Here is a 19,647-nt window from a genome sequence, read left to right on the forward strand (position 1 = left end):
ATACACGACGATACTGTCAAATATGGAGCTCATTTTTAATCGAGGAATTGGATATTGACTATTCATATGGAGTGAGGTTTGCACAGGGAATTGGATTCCTCGACATGTTACGTTACGGTTCCGGGAAAGATTTTTCAGGAATAAGATGTTAGGTTCTGGTTCTTTAAATACATACTATTTTTCTTAGTATTTCGTGTTTTATTTTGTGGAAAAAATCTTTTTTACAGATACCTTTTTATTTGTTAGTAAACTGATGGATACAATGTTGAACTGTAAACCTAAAAATTAAAGAAGATTCAGAATAATCCTGAAGTTTATATGACCATATTAACTTTAGCAATGAAGCTATTTTTTTGTCTTTATTTTACTACAGAATGAGTTAAAAGACAGACATAATTTCTTTCACAGTTATATCCAGATAAATACGTCAAGTTATTCAAACAGGCGTGTAATAAGTGCTGATTTACAGCAAGTTGAGTGAAGCCAAAGAGATGGATCCAATTAGTGCTCGTTCAAACATCGGTAATTGGGGGATTAATTGCTCCAGGATTTATATAGCTGGATGTGGCCTTCGCTTTATACATATTTTAGTGATTTCAACATTAATGAGAGGCTGATGAAATTATTAATATAGATTAAAGGATTTAAATTTTATATGAGATTATAAGCCTGCTAGTTGATTATAGGTATGTACAATAAGACGAAATTATATATAGTTATGGATGGACAAGCCTTATTTATTTTTTTGGTAACTTGGATTTCTTGTTGAATTTAAAAGCTAAAAATAGAGATAGAAATGTGAAAAAAATAGAGATGATTATAACGGAAATTCTAACAACGACCATAGTTATTGCAATAAAATTTATTAACATTATAAATTCTTCCCTTTTATGTCAAAACACTAGAAACTATTCGCCTACCAAAGAAAATACCTCTTGGTAATTTCAAATTTTATAATAACAATCGATATTCCAAATTGAGCTTTCCATTCTCCTTCAAAAATCAACATCGTCTTGTAATTTTAATTTGGAAATTCTTAGTTCAAGTGGAATGTTAAGGGGGAGTCTAGCGTTTAAGATAAACTGTGTTTGCGGACCTCGTCGCTAATTAGCTGAATATACTGTGGTATTACTATACTTGCATTAATTTTGCTGGGTGCATCGCATTTGATTGGGGGTTTTAAAGTTGGTAAAAACGAGCAATTTTTAATAAGTAGTAATGCATTATAAAGACTATCCATTGATATCGAACTTCTTTACAAATTCTGAAAGCTATTTTTCTGTAATTGGTGTTATATTAATTCAACTTTTTAACCATCGTACCATTAAGCTACGGAAATTCTGAATTCGTAGCGTTATTTAGACAGATATTATACTTATATTTCACTGATTTGTCTGTATTATTCCATCTATGTTAGTATTCGACAATTTGAGGATATTTTTCCCTAGTTTACAACGCAATAATAGTGAAATAAATTAGAAATACATTCAAATTACACAGTATGAAAGCACGAGTATTCCAGAATAATTATTGAATAAATTTGCAATGCTGTTAGAACAAGCTGGCTACAATTTAGCATTGCTGAGCCAACAGAACCGTTAAATAGTTAGAACTGCAAGAGAACTAACACTGCCTTTATTTATTCTACTCTACATTTCACCTGCTATTTTTAGATCTATTTAGATATAGTATTGTGATTTTCTAAGCTATTAATATCATTAAATAAAAATTGTATCAGTTTTAATCATTGTTATTGGAAGTTAGTGAAAAGGACAATGTTTGAAAAATTATACATTCTGGGCATTAGGAAAGGTAAAAAATATTTCATGGCCTTATAATTTGGATAATTCCTTAAATATATCGCTAATATTAAATATGAATATTTTTCTATTCATCATGGATTGTGATATATTTCTCAACTTCTCTCAAATAAAAAAAACTTGTTAAGAAGCTACCCTTCCCAAAATCGTGTATGATTATGCCACACCCTTCTACTATACACCAAAACAACAAGGTATTACAATAGAATTATGTCTGAATAATTAACAGCAATGCACCGTCAGTTTTAAGTGAATCGTTTGGCCCATCGGGATGTTAATATTGTACGTCTGTCTGGTATAGTGGGATAGGGATATTAGTACTTTGATATTTGGCTGGGTAATATGGATTGGGATTTGGGAATCGTAATTGCTGATGGTGCAGTTTACACATATTATACGAAAACATTTGTGAACAGGTGTAACTAAATAATATGACCAAGGCTCAAAACTTTGTTGATCTTTAGATTATTGTAGTGTTTATCTTTAGATTTTAAATTGAATTATTGGTAAATTGAAGTAACGAATATCTTAGGCCATAGGAACAGAAATGAGATATTGACAGATTATTTGTGACCCTTATAGAAGTATAAGTACTTATCCCAGTGTCGCAGATATCTAGGAATAAATAACACAATATAAACCTATATTCTTAAATTATATTATTGTATTCCAACAGCAGTGACAGAACGCACGAGTACCCCCTCATCAACAACAACAGCAACAAGCATCAGCACGGTGCCCGCGGGCGAGTGTGCGATATGCTGCACGGCGAACGCGACGCGAAGCGTGACCGCGACCAACGCGAAACAATACGGGCTGGACGCGAACACTGTGGGCGAGAAGGTTAGTTATAAATAAATAAATAACAAAAAATTATAGGACATTATTACACAAATCGACCTAGTCCCACAGTAAGCTCAATTAAGGCTTATGTTGTGACTGATATGTTACAATAAAGTCCGGTTTTAGCACTTGCTGATAAGGTCCCTGATAGCCTGTATGACACATTTCGATGTAAATTTTCAGGTAAGACTAAATTAACAGAAACTTCACAAAAATTTGTGAAACTGGTTGTAGACACATTTTATACTTACTAAGAATTAAGCGATATAACTTCTGCAGTACTTTTCCCACTTTAACTCAACTTCTGCAATACTTTTCCCACTTTAACTTAAGTTTAAAAGTACTTTTCCCACTTTAACTCAACTTCTGCAACATTTTTGGTACTTTAACTCAACTTCTGCAATACTTTCCCCTCTCTAACTCAACTTTTAAAGTACTTTTCCCTTGTTAAATCTGTCGTGATATCGGGTGCAGGTGTGCGAGGGCTGCCACTGCCAGTTCGTCCGCGCGCGGCGCGTGCGGTGCGGCGTGCGGTCGTGTGCGGGCCCGCGCGCCAAGCGGCTGCGGCACTTGCCGCCGCGCTGGCACGATCTGCCGCTGGAGGACAAGCGGCCCATTATGGATGAGTTTCGTTAGTATTTGATAATTTATTAATTTTGATTAATTTTTATTTAAATCGATGTGTTTTGAGCTTTTTTTTAATGTGATAGTTAAAATTAAAATATTATAGAATAAAGTACCATAAACTAAAGATATAAGTTTAATTTAATATATAGATAGCTTGTAACTCATTTCAAATTGTCTTTAAACCTAAAAATTAATATAAAACATTGTTATAGTAGTTCTAAGTAACAATAAAGTTTAAAGAATTGGGTAAAATATAAGAACGATGAATGTTTCTAGTAACAACTAATAAAATAAGTATATTAACATAATATTCTCTATATACAGAAATACCAAGTACGCTAAGCAAGTGCTGTCTAACCTGCTTCAAGCGGATAACGCGTCGTCTAGAAGCACTAGGGGGCGCGGTTTCTGAACCAAGCGAGGAAGAAACCGCTCGTTTTCGAGCTTTATTACGAGAACACGGGCCCGCGTGGGACCGCATGGCAGCCGCTAGCGGGCGCTCTGCAGCCAGCCTGAAAGCGTTCTACTTCACGTACCGGCGCCGGTTGCAGCTGGACGGGGCCCCCGGGAGCAGCTCCCCGGGGTCCGACACGGCGTCCGCGGGGTCCCCCCGGGCCCCGGGGCCCCGGACGGACGCAGCGGCCCCCAGACGCCGCGCCCGGAGGGATGAGTACGACTCGTCTGCTACGGAGACGGCGGATGAGGAGAACGATGCGCCGAGTGCTAAGGTGAGATGCAATTTAAAGCAATAAGAATTTAAAATAATAGTAGGATGTGATTTGTAAAACGCAATACAGGATGTGTTGCTCAAAGGTTTTGAATCGAATTTGTATTATAGATATGCATTTATGTCAGAACGAGTATAACTAAAGTTACTAACTAAATAATAGAAGATAGAATAATAAAACCAAACAATTCATCTAAAATTATGTATATTTTATACTTTATTGCTCTTAGAATTTTACAATATTTAATGATGTAAATTTAGTTAAAAAACAATTAACATTTCATCGTATAGCTACAGATATCCGTTTCACAATTCTCTTAAAAATATCGTGCTATGATTAAATGTGTAATTAAAAAAAATGTTAATATTAAAATTCTACTAATCATAATATTAAATCTCACTTCTTTCTTACACAGACGGCAACGAGCGACGTAGCGACATCTCTAAATCAATCGTGCGCGGTAACATCCGCTACAATCAGCACGCCCACGAGCATGGGCGCGAGCGTGGGCGCCAGCGTGAGCACGAGCGTGGGCGTGGGCGCCAGCGTGAGCGGGAGCGGGCCCTGCGTGAGCGCGGGCACTCCGCTCACGGTCAGGGATGTGGTGCTGAACATGATTGAGGTCAGCCTTATGAAGAATCCAAGGCCCCCGCCACAGCCGTTGCCACCAAAGGTATATATTGATTTTTCTTCTAATACTTAGTACCATTTGTTGCTTTTTTGAGGGTAGATGAAATATTGATAGTTCATTGGTTGTTGGAAAATAAAATATACTATATGAAAATATTATTTTCATTTTGTTTCATTATAGGATAGGAATGATTTTATGTCAGAAACAGTTTTTTGTTTTTCACATTATTTTGCGCTTGTTATCGTAAATTATGGTACAATTATTGACTCATACAATTTGGTATATTAAATATGCGTAATATTTTTTTACGTTTAATCACAGAATTTTTAAATATCTCTCCACTAATGTATAACAAAAAGACGTAATTATTTTATTAAACTATCTGTCATAACATAAAAAACGGTATATAATAATATGTATGTTTGTTCAGCCGAACCACGAGCTGGCGACGCTAACAGTGGTGAGCGGTGCCCACCACAGCGGCAGTTCCCCCGCACGGCCCCCCACTTCCACTGCGGATGCACCGGATTTGGTGCTGTTGCAGGTATGTGATAGTTTGGTAAACTTGGTGATGAATGTTACGTAAAAGTTATCTTGTGACTAATTTGAATAAATGTGCATTATTTGAGTGAAACAATATGGGTTTTATCTTCATGACATAGACTTATGAAGAAAGAAGCATTAAAATATTGGCGTAATTCAAGTATTTTTCTTATTTAGTTAACTACAAAATCACTGTAATTATTGTTCACACCAGATGGCGCTGATAGAAAATTCTTTATTACATAGGAGAATAAAATTATCGTATCTTTTGGCATGAGCCATTCATTTAAAAAAATGCAAATGAAACGATCTAAGTAACATTTTCAGAAGTAGATAGTAAATAAAAAACAAAATTTACATTTTAATTTTTTATTTATATTATTAATAATATATCATGTGAATGCACAGCCATTGTTTTTCTATATAGTATATAATTTTTTGACAATAAATATTGTATTTAAATTTCCAGGTGGACCGTCCCCCCACAGCAGGAGCCCCCGGGTCAGGAGGGGCGGATTCCCTTCTCGACCTCACCGTCAAAAGGCCGCGCCTTGACAGACATCCTCCACCCTCTGTAAGTATATTTTATATTATATTATTAGCTACTATATTCAAAATACTATAATTATGGTTTTGAAAATATTTATCATGGCTACTATTTGGGAATAGAGAGAAAATACACTTTTTATAACACATAGTATGTAGTTGAAAGTATGTAGTAATAATATGGATTATAGGGTACTTCAGTATTTTTATAAGTCATCCGTCTCTGCTTGAGCATTGTGCTATAAATTTTTATGTTTTAAAAAAGCGTCACCCAAAAATAATACATAACAGATATGACACATAGTTAAATCGTATATTATCATAATAACTACCTCTCATTAAACAAAAATTAAAAATCAACTAATTTCCACAGCCATACCGCAACGCGGAGTACCAAACCCCCTACCGGCAACCCGAACGCGAGTCCCCCAACCAATACGCAACAAAGCCCAAACCCGTTGCCTCCCCGCGGCCCACCATCAAGCTCCCCAACCCCAAGGGGTCCATAACCCTCGGGACCCCAGTGGAGAGCCGCTTCGAGGCCCAGCGGACCCCGCCGGACCCCAAGACGGGGTCCATAACAGCGGGCACCCCTGTACACAACCCCCACCACTTGCAGGATAAGAGATACTTCGATAGCAGGAGGCGGAGTCCCGGGGGAGCGTACTATGGCACGAATCAACCAAGGCCGCAGTCACCATCGTTTTCTACGGTGAGAATAAATTATTATTAATGGTTTAAAACACACACAAAAATAAATTGAAATTATCTTGAAAATTAAGAACGTTAGAACATTAATATTAGTGCCATCAAAGTGAAACAAATATTTTTAATACAAAGAAAGTCGTTTAAAAGGGTCGAGGAGGAAAAATATTTCGCAAAATAAATGCAACTATTTTTATGCTTAGTATCGTGTCAGTTAATTAACACATTTTTTAATTTTTTACCTATTGGCAATTATTTGCCCGCGTACTAACTAAGATAACAAATATTTAGTAAAACTATTCATAAAAAATTCAATACCGCAAACGAGCAAACACATAAATAAAAATATTCTATAATAGTGCAAAATTGTGACGTCTAATAAGTGTCTATTTTCCAGGCACCAAACGCAGCAGTAGCTCGAGGTCCCTACGGGTTGGAACGGCGGCAGATCATGCTCACAGACTTCATCACCTCCCAGCAGATGCACAGTGGGGCCAGGAGGGAGAGGGAACCCCACCCCCATTCCCAACCCCACCCCCAACCCCAACCCCACCCCCATCACCACCCCCACCACTTACAGCAGCAGCATCAAATACACCAGATAAGGAGGGATAGAGATACAGTGTCGGTGATACAAAGGCACTCCCATGCGTACTCCCATCCACATCCTCCGCCTGGTACGTACTAAAAATAGAATTTAGACTAAAAATAGTCATTTTATTTATTTATTTATAACATTTAATTCAAGTGACAGACAATTAATTGTACAGACCCATAGAATACCTTACAGACTAACATACATATGATAATTTAAAATGAGTAATGAGTTAGTTACATATTTTAGAAATGTGTACAACAATGTTAGGTATAAAAGAATTTATAGACACGCAAATACGTATTCATACGCACTTACGTACGTGCTAAAAGTAACAGCGAGGAAACACAAAAATGAAGTATACTGACTGATATTCACATAGATAGACAAAACAATTAAAAATTATTAAGTAACTACACAAAAGAACTTAAGTACATGTTATTGGCACGCATAAGCGTACGCACTTACGCACGCACTGACGTACATGCCTCTAATCTAAATACAACAAAAACTGTCATAAATACAAGCTATTTTTTCAACGATTAAACCAAGCGTTTAAACTTTCTTAATATATATAAATCTCGTGTCACAATGTTTGTCCTCAATGGACTCCTAAACCACTTAACCGATTATAATAAAATAATTCGCACACCATGCGTGTAGTTCGATCCAACTTGAGAGATAGGATAGGTTTTATCCCGGAAATCCCACGGGAAAGGGAACCATGCGGGGTTTTCTCTGAAAACGCGGGCGAAGCTAGTTTTCCTTATATGTACATATTTATTTTCATAATTATTTATTTATTTATATATTAATTTCTACAGGTCACGAAGCCTTCACCCAGCTAGTAAACGCGGCATCCGCGGCCGCAGCCCTACCTGTCCCTCGGGCAAGGGAACCGGAGCCCGAGATGCACTCACACCACCAGCAGCACCAACACCACCAGCAGCAACACCACCAGCAACAACAACACCAGCAACACCAACAACATCATCAGCAACACCCGCAGCATCCGCAACATCATGATATTAGGTAAGATAATCGAGATCAGCGACGTGTCACACGCATATCGTGTGAAGCATTCTTTTTCGTGTTCATCCATCATCATGGGTGTCTAGAACATTATGACGTCAAGTTATATTCTATTTCGTATGTTAGTCTCCTTCAATTAAGACATTTCCAACATTTGAAAATTTAAGTGGGTTTTGTATTTTGGTGTCCAAATTAGCGTAGAAATTTAACAATTTTAAAAATTAACTAGCTTTCCACCCGCGGCATCGCCCGCGCAGTTAAAGTAAAACCCGAATAGTTCCCGTTCCCGTGGGATTTCCGGGATAAAACTTATCCTATGTTCTTTCTCGTGTATCAAAATATCTCTATATCAAATTTCATGCAAATTGTTTCAGTAGTTAAGGCGTGATTGAGTAACAGACAGACAGACATACTTTCGCATTTATAATATTAGTATGGACTTACTTTATTTAATAGTATGATTGCGATTCTAACGTTTTCAACCTTATCCATATAATTTGAACGTCTCTTAACCTTTTAGATAAGTTTATAACCATAAATTATATTTCCAGGGGCAGTCGAGAATTCCCCATGGGGCAGAAGTACGCATCAGGCTATTCAGCCGACATGGAGCGGCGACCTTACGAAAGGGACCGGCCTGCACCTAATAATAGAGATAGGTAAATATATAAAGAGATAAAATATCAATATTGCTATCAGAATATGTAATTTTATTTGATACATTGTGAAAAGAAGTCTTAGTCATTTTTATCGCAGTTCTTTTTCCAACATAATTTTTAAATGACCTTACTTAGTGAATAGCCCGGTTTACACGCACACTCTTTACCGCGTGATTGAGTGCGCAGGATTGAACGCGGGAAAAGCACGCGCGCTGAGGAAAGAGGAAAGATTGTGCGTGTAAACGATAATCGCGCGCGATTGATCGAAGTAAAGCGTGGCGCGTTGGAGTGTGTGCGGAGTGGACGCGCAATCTCGTTCTCTCTGTCATTGTTTAAATGCTCGCTCTTTCCCGCGTGAAAGCCGAATCGCGCGCGAAAGAGCGTGCGTGTAAACCGGGCTTGATTACCTAGTTTTGACTACCTTAATTAAGGCTTATACATGCGCTAATAACCTTGACCATACTTGACGGATCTCAAACCTCTCCCGCTGCACCTTCTTTTTTCCTCGCATTTTGTATTTAAAAAGATACTAATCAGTGAAACAAAAAATCCTCGTCAGGGACTGTTGTGTAACTGATAATTTATTAAACATAAAATTTTCAGAGCTCTAAGTCAGCAGGTTACGAAGTTTATAGAGTATTTGCGGAAAAATCGATGACCACGGCACATTTTTTTTCTAGAAATCTATTAACTTTGGAAAAAAGTCCTCGCGAGTAATTAAAGATCAAAGACCATCCTATTTTATATATTTTTTTCGGTATTGTGCTTTATGTTGTACCAGACTTTATAGAGGTTGAACATAGTCGAAATTGCCGGGTAGCGCCGGGTAGCGCCTTAAGTACGAAATACCGTTTCCAACTAATTTGTCTTTAATTAAGCAAAGAATTTCTAAGTGTTAAAAAACTTCCATTTAAAGGTTAATGCATCTTATGCTGCATAAGTTATGCAAAAGAAACTAATAAAACATAATATATTAACAGCAGAAACGACAGACTGGTAGCGCTGGGATCGCGGAGGTACGTGGTGGACGTCGACCATCACCATCCTCACACGCAGGTATGTATTACATATTTATTACTATAAGGTACATATTTATTTAAATGTAATATTCATTTTGTAGTGTAGAATCTTCAAATATTGAAGTAAGTTTGTGTTTGATGATTTGTCATCATAATATTCTCCGAAAAATAACGACGCGGACATAAATAAATTCGCAAATAGACATAATATAAAGAAAAAATATAAAGAAAAAAAAATATAAATTTACACCACGTTCATTAATTATTATTTTCTGTTTTGTAGCAGGTAGTAACAAGTCAAGAAGACAAGCGGTTTAGCGGTAACGCCGCGTACAGTGTGGCGAAACCGCGGCCGCCCATTGAGAGGAAAGATGGGTATGTACTTGTATTTAATATATAGAATAGTTGTATTAGTTAGATTTGGTTGCAATAGATGTAGATTAAATTATATATACATACTTTACTTATCCGAACAATTTTTAAAAAAGACACAGATAATTAAATAAATCTAACTATTTACCCACTAACAAAAAATGTCTCATTCTGGTAAACTTACTTGTCCTTAAAAAAATTAAACAGTGAAAAAAATGTATTGTCTTGTTCTGTGTTAAATTTAACAATCTCATCTTTATAATACTTGCAGTCGGCCACCCTCAACATGCGCGTCTACTGTGAGCAGCTCAAGCGCTAGCGTGTCAGCAAGCGGTGCGGGCGTGGGCGCGAGCGTGAACGCTGGCGTGGGCGCCGGCGTGGGCGTGGGCACCAGCGTGGGCGTGGGCGGCGAGCGGCGGGCCACGGACGGCACGCTCACGGCCGCGTCACTCATCAACGCGATCATCACGCACCAGATCAGCCAGACTTCGGACCAGCGGTTTCCGGTGATGAGCCTTTTTGATTTAAATGATTAAACTTTTGATTCGATATGTCGGTTATTAATTAAAAGTGACGTTAATCGGCATTGCTTTTTTTCGAGAATAATTTTTAATATTTCACTAAGTATATAGATCTCCAATTTTAGGCCTTCTAAAGTGCTACTTAGCTCTTCCCATACCTTTTTTTAATGTAAATTCAAAATAAATTTATCAAACTGTTAAAAGTTACAGTCAAAATTTGTAATGTGAAACTATCTGCTCTGTAGTTATTATGTTATAAAAATGTTTGTTATCAGCTATATTCCACTGTTCCTATTTATCAAAATATTTCTTTATATAATATTTCTATATATTCCAATAATAATTCTTAAAAAACGTCCCATTTCACGCCTTATTGTCGTTGGTTTCAGAAGATCATCCGCGAGGGCGAACAGAACCCGCAACCTGACCGCGGTCAGCCCGGGCCCGGCTGCGAGCGTGAGCGTGACCGCGAGCGTGAGCGTGAGCGTGAGCGTGTGAGGGAGGAGCCCATCACTAGCGCGGCGCACACCACTAGCATAAAGCTCGGGGATCTAGCGTCGAATATTATCGTTCGGGACTTTAGTAGTCCGAACACGACGACGTTAATGCATCCCAAGTAAGTTTGTGTTTTTATTTTTTAAATGATATGCAATACTCTTGGTTTTTATATGACAATTTAGCTGGTGACTTAATAGATATGTATGCATCTTATTTTATTCAAATTGAGTAAACTTAAAGTGATTTAGACAACCAATATTGATGTTTCTGCTGCTGTAAGTCAGAATAACCCAAATATTATACTAGCTGCTCCGCGCGGTTTCACCCCCGTGGCTCCACTCCTGTTGCCCGTAGCGTGATGAAATATAGCCTATCACCTTCCTCGATAAATGGGCTATCTAACACCGAAAGAATTTTTCAAATGGACCAGTAGTTCCCGAGATTAGTGCGTTCAAACAAACAAACAAAAAAACTCTTCAGCTTTATAATATTAGTGTAGATTATTCATAAAATAAATACTTTACATGCAAAAATTTGCTCATCACGGTGAACTATCAGCAATACAGTCCATAAGTTCACCATAATTTTAAGTTAAATTCTTAATAATCAAATTTAATGTTACCTTCCATTTCAGCAATAGGATACTACCCCCCACGGACAGCTACCCCCCTAACAGCGTGAGCAGTGTCTCTACGAGCGGTGCGAGTGGGGCAACGTCGGGGGCAAGTGGGGCAGGGGGCAGTGGGGCAAGTGGGGCACAGGGGCAGGAGGAGTGGAGGCGGGAGAAACACTCGTACTTCGAGCCCGTGTCGCCCACGGATACTCAGCCCGCTAGGTAAGTTGCTATTTCAGTATTTGTGCGAAAGAAGTCACAAATCACAAGTCTTCTAATAAAATTATTGTTATAGACTGTTAATCTGTTAATTTGGGTTGTCAAATTATAGGGTAGAAAGGAATTTACCTACTATAATAAAATTTGTAAACAATTTGAAATAAGGGAATTTTATATACAACTAGCAAACCGGGCGAACTCCGTTTCGCCACCAGAACCACCTTTTCTTTGCTATAAACCTCACGGAGCCCCAGACCTTTCCAACGAATGCAAAACCGTGGAAATTGGTTCATGCGTTCTGGAGTTATAGCGACAGGAAGGAAACTCTGACTTATTTTTATATAGTAGATAAGTCTTTTTTACAATAGAGACAAGAATTTAACAATGATCACGATCAAAATGTCTTTAAATTGTCGGAACTATCCAATAGTTTTATAAGTCTATTTACACATTCATTTACGCGTTTATTATTGTATTATTCATTTAATATTTCCAAAAATCTTGAAATCGATAACTAATAAAGCCCTCTCTATTTCAGCCGAAGCACCGACACCCGACACTACACTAGTGCGAGTAGCGCTACAAGCGGAACTAGTAGTAGCGGAGTCAGCGGGGTCAGTGGGGTCAGCGGGGTCGGTGGGGTCAGCGGGGTCAGCGGGGTTCGTTGTGGAGTGCTGACCGCGTACGACTACGTGACAGCGCGGATCGTGGATGTAATGCGGAATGATGCTGACAAGCTGCCGTTCAGCGCTGACAAGCTGCCGTTCAGCGCTGACAAGCTGCCGTTCAACACGCCCTACACCTACCCGTACTCCGCGCTCAACGTGGCCACGCCGAGCGATCGTTAGTATTTTTAACAATTTATTTACAGTTATGTGTCAATTGTAAGGATTTATTGTTAATACATAATTTTTTAAGAAATTTTGTTACTTCGTTTTCTTTTCTCAGTGGCATTTCACATCTCAAATATAAGTTACAATTACTTTACTACCTTTTTTTATTAACTTTATTTTGTTAATGAAATTGCATTGTCATGTTTTAATAACTCAGGCCCCGGAATCACAGACACAATAGAAAATCTATTGTGTCGTGGACCGATCGGGCCGTTCGGGGCTCAATGGGTTAATTGTATTTTTTTTCTGTCTTGTTGAATCAAACAAAAGTTTCTTTCTTCTTTATTTAAAATCATTATACCGTGTTTATATCATTTAATTAATAAATGTATATCTTTATTTACAGCAAGTTCAGGCGCACCCCCAACCGGCGTGGTAGCAGCGCCCCCACTAACACGTGGTACTGCAGCAGAACCAGCACCACTCATGTCGGCACAGTACGAACCGCTATCCGACGAGGACTGACCCCCCGCCCCCGGACGTGACCCCCGGGACACGAGAAACCCCCGGGATAATAGAATCCCCCGGGATAATAGAAACCCCCGGGATAATAGGAACCCCCGGGACACAAGGGACACTTGCAACCAGGATACGCGAAACTCTGGAAATACAAGAGCCCCTCAAGAGCCTCAGCATCCCCGGAACCCCCGGGACACAAGAGTCTCTCAAGTGCCCCGGGACACTCGCAACACAAGGGACACTCGGGACCCCCCGGACCCCCAGGACCCCGGGAACCCACTCTAGCGACCCACCGTCATACGCACCGCCGTTCACAGACACTAGACACATACATACAAAAAATGTTTTAATGAAAATCAGGCAAAATGTCAAAGAGTACAGCACGCTATTCTTTGATATTGTTTCATAGTTATGAACAATATTTTTCTTGATTTTACTTGAAACAGTCGTGAAAAGTAAATAGATGGAAATAAAGATTTGTTGTTCTCGTGGTGTTGAAAATTTTGCAAATTGTAATAGTTTGTAATAATTAAATGATGCTGTGTCTAGTTTGTGTGTTTTGACTGTATGCTAGGCGTTACCGCAATACTGTTATAGATGTATTTTAATTATTTATATTGTATGTAATTGACCTTATTTGAATTTATCAATTTTAATTATAAATCACAATTTTTTATCTTTACAAGGTTTAAATGAAATGATTCACTGTTTAATTTGAATTTCTGTAATCTAAAATTAATATTATTGTTTAATTATAAAAATATATGCGGTTAAAACTAGATTAAGTCAGCGGTCGGTAACTGCGTATGACGGCGGTCAGCGAATATTCTGGAAGCGAAGATTTCTTGCACGCGGCATATTTATAAAATCATAATTATTACGGAAGTGACATGTGTATTGGCCTTTAATATTGCTGTGTATATTTTTATCGATCAACTTTTAAATATTTTATTGTAAAACTATGTTTATCTGTATAACAATGACTTACTTATACAGAAGCTAACATTTGTATGACCCAGCCTAAAAGCGGAAAAAGTGGGCGAAAAATTGTGCGTTTATGTATAAGCGTGCAAGAAATCTAACAGTTGAAGAAATAAAGAAGGTGTATCTCAACGAATTTCTACTATAAGACTATACGAAGTGATAAATTGTTCCGTAGTTAACACTTAGTGGTTTGTGTCGCGGACGGACTTGTATATTTTAGTTTAGTGGATCGGACACACAGTGTCACTTGCGTACCGTTTATTATCTTGTGACGTCATCGTACAATATTCGACCGATGTTCGAATGACTATGAAAATTGAGCTTGACCGATGAATTCACTTTTGTTTCAATTAGTTTTAGGCGACGTTCGTTCGTAACGGGTAATAAAGAGTACGCAAACAGAGGAATCTGCCTTTAGTGATATAATGATGTAACCCGAATGCGCTTGCATTGTGATGTATGTATAGTAATGTCCCGGGCGGTGGGCCCCGGGAACGTGTCTTCCATCACTCGACCACATTCGCCACTTCGTCCATTGTCTACGCCCGAGTGCTTGTATATTTTGTATAGTGAAGCCCCGCAGATTCCTCGGGCTCGTCCGGGGAAGCCCCGCGCCCTCGGGCTTCGCCCTCCGCCGACGTAGTATTCGCGTAGCTTTTTCGTTTCCACGTTTCTTGTAAATAGCGCATTGTTTTTTTATTTGTGATGACGACGGCGAGGCCCGGCGGCGCGATATAAGTACTGTATACATCGTGTACGGATACAGCGCTAAATTATATACATATTGTAAAAGTGTATGGTTATTATGTATACATACTGTGCATTTGTAATTATACAGGTTAGCGATAAGTACGATAGAGATTTTTTTTTCAGTTCTAGTTAGGTTCGGTCCCGGCCGTGGATGGTATGCGTGTGTGCGTGCGTGTGTGCGCGTGTGTGCGTGCGTGTGTAGGTGTGTGCATGTGTGTGTGTGCGTGCGTGTGTACGGGTGTGTGTGTGCGGCCCCCGTGACGGCCCCTCGCCCCGAATGTTTCACTTATTGTTAAACGCAAAAACACGTCACTGCCATTGAATCCTTTATTACATAACGCGGAAATTTGTTTTGTTTCGTAGTCGGCATCGCTGTAGCGCGCAGGGCGGGGCCGGGGGGCGGGGGCAAGGGGCGGGGGCAAGGGGCGGGGGCGGAGGGGCCGGACGCGGGGCGAAGGCCGACATTGTGATTTCTTATAAACTTGTAATGTAATGTAAGTAGACGAAAGAAAAGATAATCCATGTATGTCCGATCTCGAGCCGAACTTCGGAGCGGACGATCAATAAATAAGATTCAGAGTATGTTGTGTTTTATTTACTGGTTTCCTATGAATTGATTTGTAGTTGAAATGAATAATTGATTATGATTATATTTTAATAATAAGAATATACAAATTTATTTTTCAATGCTTTTTATTTTGAGATTCCGTAAAATTAATTTATTTGGTGTCTATCTATACAAAAATTGAATTTTCAACCCTTATAGAATAACTTATGTCTTATAGGATAACCGATATTAGCTTCCAAAAAATAAACAACAAATATCATCAACAAAGAATTTATTTTCGTTTTCTTATTGCGTATTGCACATTTTTTCTACCCAAAATGAAAAATCAAATGCACTCATTCAAGAGTAAGTGCCATATCACACTAGCGGATTGCGAGCGGTTTCAAAGCGGAGCGGGTGCGCAACGAATACGTTGCGGGCGCGCAACGAACACGCCGCGGTTGCGCAGCGAATTCGTTGCGGACGCGTCATTTTGTATACTCTCGCACAAAAGCCAGCCCTTCCGCCTTGCCTAACTTCCATTCAATATTTCCATCGTTTCTGTAGCACTCAATTTTTTAACCGTACTGTGGAAATGCACTTACTTAACAGTTAACTAAAGATGTAATAACAACTGGAGTTGTTAAAAAAAGGTGCTATAAAATTGAATTACTAGGACTTTTAGAATGTACCATACATTCCAAAAGTATGTAACGACTGACCAGTATAATCTCTCCCATAGCAACGTATGTTATAAAGAGATTTTGTGAACCTAATTATGAGCAAAGTGATAGTGAGTTGCTGGTTGCTTGATAAAATTTTCTATTCACTGCTATTTATCTAATAATAAGATAGCCCTGTTTTAGTTAAGGAGCTTTAACATTTATTTCACTAATGAACTTTCTTAATGAGCAATTAAGTTATCTGATTGCATTTCGACCAAGATTTAATAGATAAAACAATACCCTAAACATTAACATGTTATGAAACTCGTAAAAAATAATGATCTCATAATTATTATACTATCACAAGTTATAAGTAACAACCAGCACGGATTCCATTTTGTTAATGAGTGTACATGACTGCGACGTAAACGTTGCGCATCTGCCACGCGTCCGCAACGAATTCGCTGCGCAACCGCAACGTATTCGTTGCGCACCCGCTCCGCTTTGAAACCGCTCGCAATCCGCTAGTGTGATATGTCACTAAAAGTTTTGAGCAAGCAAAAAGTGCAAATATTATTATAATATCAAAGTAAACTGATTTAATAGAAATTCATTCTAAATGAATTTACTGAGAAACTATGATACAATCACGCTCTACTGGTCGTTGCCTGCGGCTCAAAAAACTAAGATTTACATACTATGTATTTTCATATATTTGTCATTTTGAATATAGCGCCATCTATGAGAGTTACGAAGTGTTCCAAATGCTTATCATATTGGATCTTTCCAAGAAAATAAAATTTTTCCCACCGATAAAAAGTAGCTTAGGACTGAATGAAAGTGGCATGGTGCGGTTGAATTGTAAAAATCTCTGGCTTAATACGCGCTCTTAATCTCACGCTGACGGCACGCGTAGTGCTGACGGCCGAGATAGCCTTTCAAAAACAGCGAGATAACCATGAAAGGTTTATTTCTGTAGATTCAGAGATAGAAGAGTAATAGGTAGAAGGTAAATTCAGTACGTTAAAAATATTTGGAAACCATTTTACATTTTGAGAGGCACTTTATAATTCACTCTACACCTAAAATTTTATCAAAAAATCTATATGTACGTAAACGATGCAAATGCATGAGCCATGACGTTCGCTGCGTAAAGTGAAAAGACCACAGGAAAGGGATTCCCGTCTTTCGCAGCGCTGCCAGTATAATTTCGCGTTGGGTGTACAGTCGATACCTATAGATTTGCCGTTATACTACTTAGCCTAAAGACGACGACGCAGACGTTGCTGAAGGCGTGAACCAATCTCATTTGTCACCATTGAGATAATATTATTAATAGGGAGACGACACCGCCTACATCACTTATGTTCCACTCAACATACGTCATGTGACGTATGTTGAGCGGTATTTTTTAATGGTTTTAAAGTGAAACGCATCAAACATGCCTTCGTGTGTGTTACGATATTGCACAAATAATACAAATAATACGGAAAAGTGCAAAGGAATAACTTTCATCAGTAAGTACCTAACTAGATAATAATTTTTAAAACTTAGTTAGAGCAAAAAAATGGCGCACAGATTTTGTTCGTGGTGTCTCCTCCATACGTAGTAATATTATCTCAATGTTTGTCACGCGTCTAGATTTTTGTGTGGAGAATTTGAAAAAAAAAATTGTGTGGTCAATCTACTTACATTAATTTTGGCGAACTGTTCTCGAAACTTGAAATATATATGTAGTTCTAAAACTTCGAACCTAAAAACAGTACTTATCAGTTATAATACCAATGGAAAGGTTAAATTCAAATTTAGATTCAGAATTATAATTTGTTGTGAATTGTGATTCACTGTTCACACTATGTTTCACTAGCTTGCTCCTTCGCGCGGACGAACACCGCGCCGTGTGCGGGCTGATCGCTGGCTGTCGTGCGCCCGCTTTAAATTCCTTCTAACCCATTTCAAGTACCGTGAAACCTGCTTACTTTGCCACTTTTTCATGTGTCAAAAAGTTTGATTCGCTTTAAAAAAATATAATTGTATGAAAACGTAATGAGTAACCTGCAACTAGACGTAGTAAATTTCATGAAAATTTACATTATTACTAAATATCTATTTCATTTTTGTAAATTATAATATTTTAAGCATAAAAACAATTATGGCAAAGTTAGCTGTCACTTCTGGTAAATTTGCCATATGAAAGAAAAAATGAAATTTTTGGAGTTTATGAGGTTAAAAAGTAATATATTTGCACTCTTCCTATATCCCGTAAAATAAAGTAAAAACTTTATATTATTTAGCACTGGTAATTTAACTCTCTAAGAAGGTGGCAAATTCACCAAGCTTTCCAAAATATTTCCTATATAAGAAGAAGTTAGGGTTAGGGTTGTCAAATAAAAATGTTTTCGTAGTAGGAATAATTTAGTAAAAGTAAAAAAAAAAACATAATCAATTACTTCTAGTTAGTTTCTTAACTTTGAATTGTTTTACATAATAAAACAAAAAAAAATAGTATTCATTAAACTAACTAACTTTTTTTTAATATCACACATTACACGACATTCCTAAAAGATTTAAACAATGACAAATTCTTATTTATATGATCTTGATTGAATATAAAAATTCTTGTTATTTTAAACTTGATAGGAACCAATCCAATCAAGTTTTAAAATCCGTTTGTACACATTATTGCCTATTAGCTGTACTTTATGTGTCTCTATTTCTTTTGTGTGTGCAATAAATAATTAAATAAATAAATACCTTTTGTAAAACAACCTTCATTTAAGCACATGCACTGTGTATTTCATACCTGGCTACCTAACTATTTATATTTTTTTTTCACCAGTCAGTAGGTTCTTACAATGACAATTTAATTCACAAATATTCATCAGAAATTTTGTGGCAGCCCTAACCTCCAACAAAACATGGCAAAGTCACCATCACAGACGTTGTGATTGGGGTTGTTGAATTTACCAATACCAATTGCGAAGTAAAGGTAGCTTGTAGCACAGTAAATCAGCTTTTATTTAGCTAAAGAACATTATGTTAACATAATATCAAAAAAATACTTACGTAGGCAAAGCTTTTCCCGTTTGTTTTTGTAAAAGTTCCGGAGCACTAAGTTTCATACCGCCAACATTCGAAAAAAGTAACCGCCGAAAATGACATCTCAAAAACAAGCTAGGTTGCCACATCTCATTCGGTGTTGCCATTTAACTCATAAATTTTACTATACAGGCATGCATAAATGACAAAAAACTGATATTAAGATGTGACTACACTTTTTCCCTCAGAAGTTGGCTATGGCAAAGTCTGCAACCGTTGGCAAAGCTAGCAGGTTTTACCGGTACTTGCTCTTTGACCAATTCAGAGAATAAAGTCATA

The 19,647-nt window shown here is 37.8% G+C and overlaps 1 protein-coding gene across 4 annotated transcripts in view; it reads left to right on the forward strand.

Moving 5' to 3' along the window:
* The window catches only part of Smr (nuclear receptor corepressor smrter), a 140,077-nt gene extending 124,333 nt beyond the window's left edge, over positions 1–15,744 (forward strand). For 2 of the 4 annotated variants that reach the window (XM_089708628.1, XM_089708624.1), the window contains 17 exons: positions 2,497–2,663; positions 3,138–3,294; positions 3,615–4,018; positions 4,434–4,691; positions 5,080–5,193; positions 5,662–5,766; positions 6,112–6,450; positions 6,841–7,120; positions 7,863–8,070; positions 8,622–8,729; positions 9,710–9,785; positions 10,032–10,123; positions 10,392–10,626; positions 11,031–11,257; positions 11,774–11,974; positions 12,510–12,814; positions 13,211–15,744. In XM_089708628.1, coding sequence (XP_089564754.1) covers positions 2,497–2,663; positions 3,138–3,294; positions 3,615–4,018; positions 4,434–4,691; positions 5,080–5,193; positions 5,662–5,766; positions 6,112–6,450; positions 6,841–7,120; positions 7,863–8,070; positions 8,622–8,729; positions 9,710–9,785; positions 10,032–10,123; positions 10,392–10,626; positions 11,031–11,257; positions 11,774–11,974; positions 12,510–12,814; positions 13,211–13,329 — 3,395 coding nt within the window. In that variant the 3' untranslated portion in view covers positions 13,330–15,744. The remainder of the gene's footprint in view (positions 1–2,496; positions 2,664–3,137; positions 3,295–3,614; positions 4,019–4,433; positions 4,692–5,079; positions 5,194–5,661; positions 5,767–6,111; positions 6,451–6,840; positions 7,121–7,862; positions 8,071–8,621; positions 8,730–9,709; positions 9,786–10,031; positions 10,124–10,391; positions 10,627–11,030; positions 11,258–11,773; positions 11,975–12,509; positions 12,815–13,210) is intronic. The other 2 variants (XM_089708627.1, XM_089708626.1) reach the window with 2 other exon arrangements.
* Positions 15,745–19,647: the final 3,903 nt, after the last annotated feature.

This window comes from Colias philodice, chromosome 21 (genome assembly GCF_061535455.1).
Source record: "Colias philodice isolate Cphi_HAF_F1 chromosome 21, ilColPhil1 Martin Lab GWU primary, whole genome shotgun sequence".
In the NCBI taxonomy this organism is placed as follows: domain Eukaryota; kingdom Metazoa; phylum Arthropoda; class Insecta; order Lepidoptera; family Pieridae; genus Colias; species Colias philodice.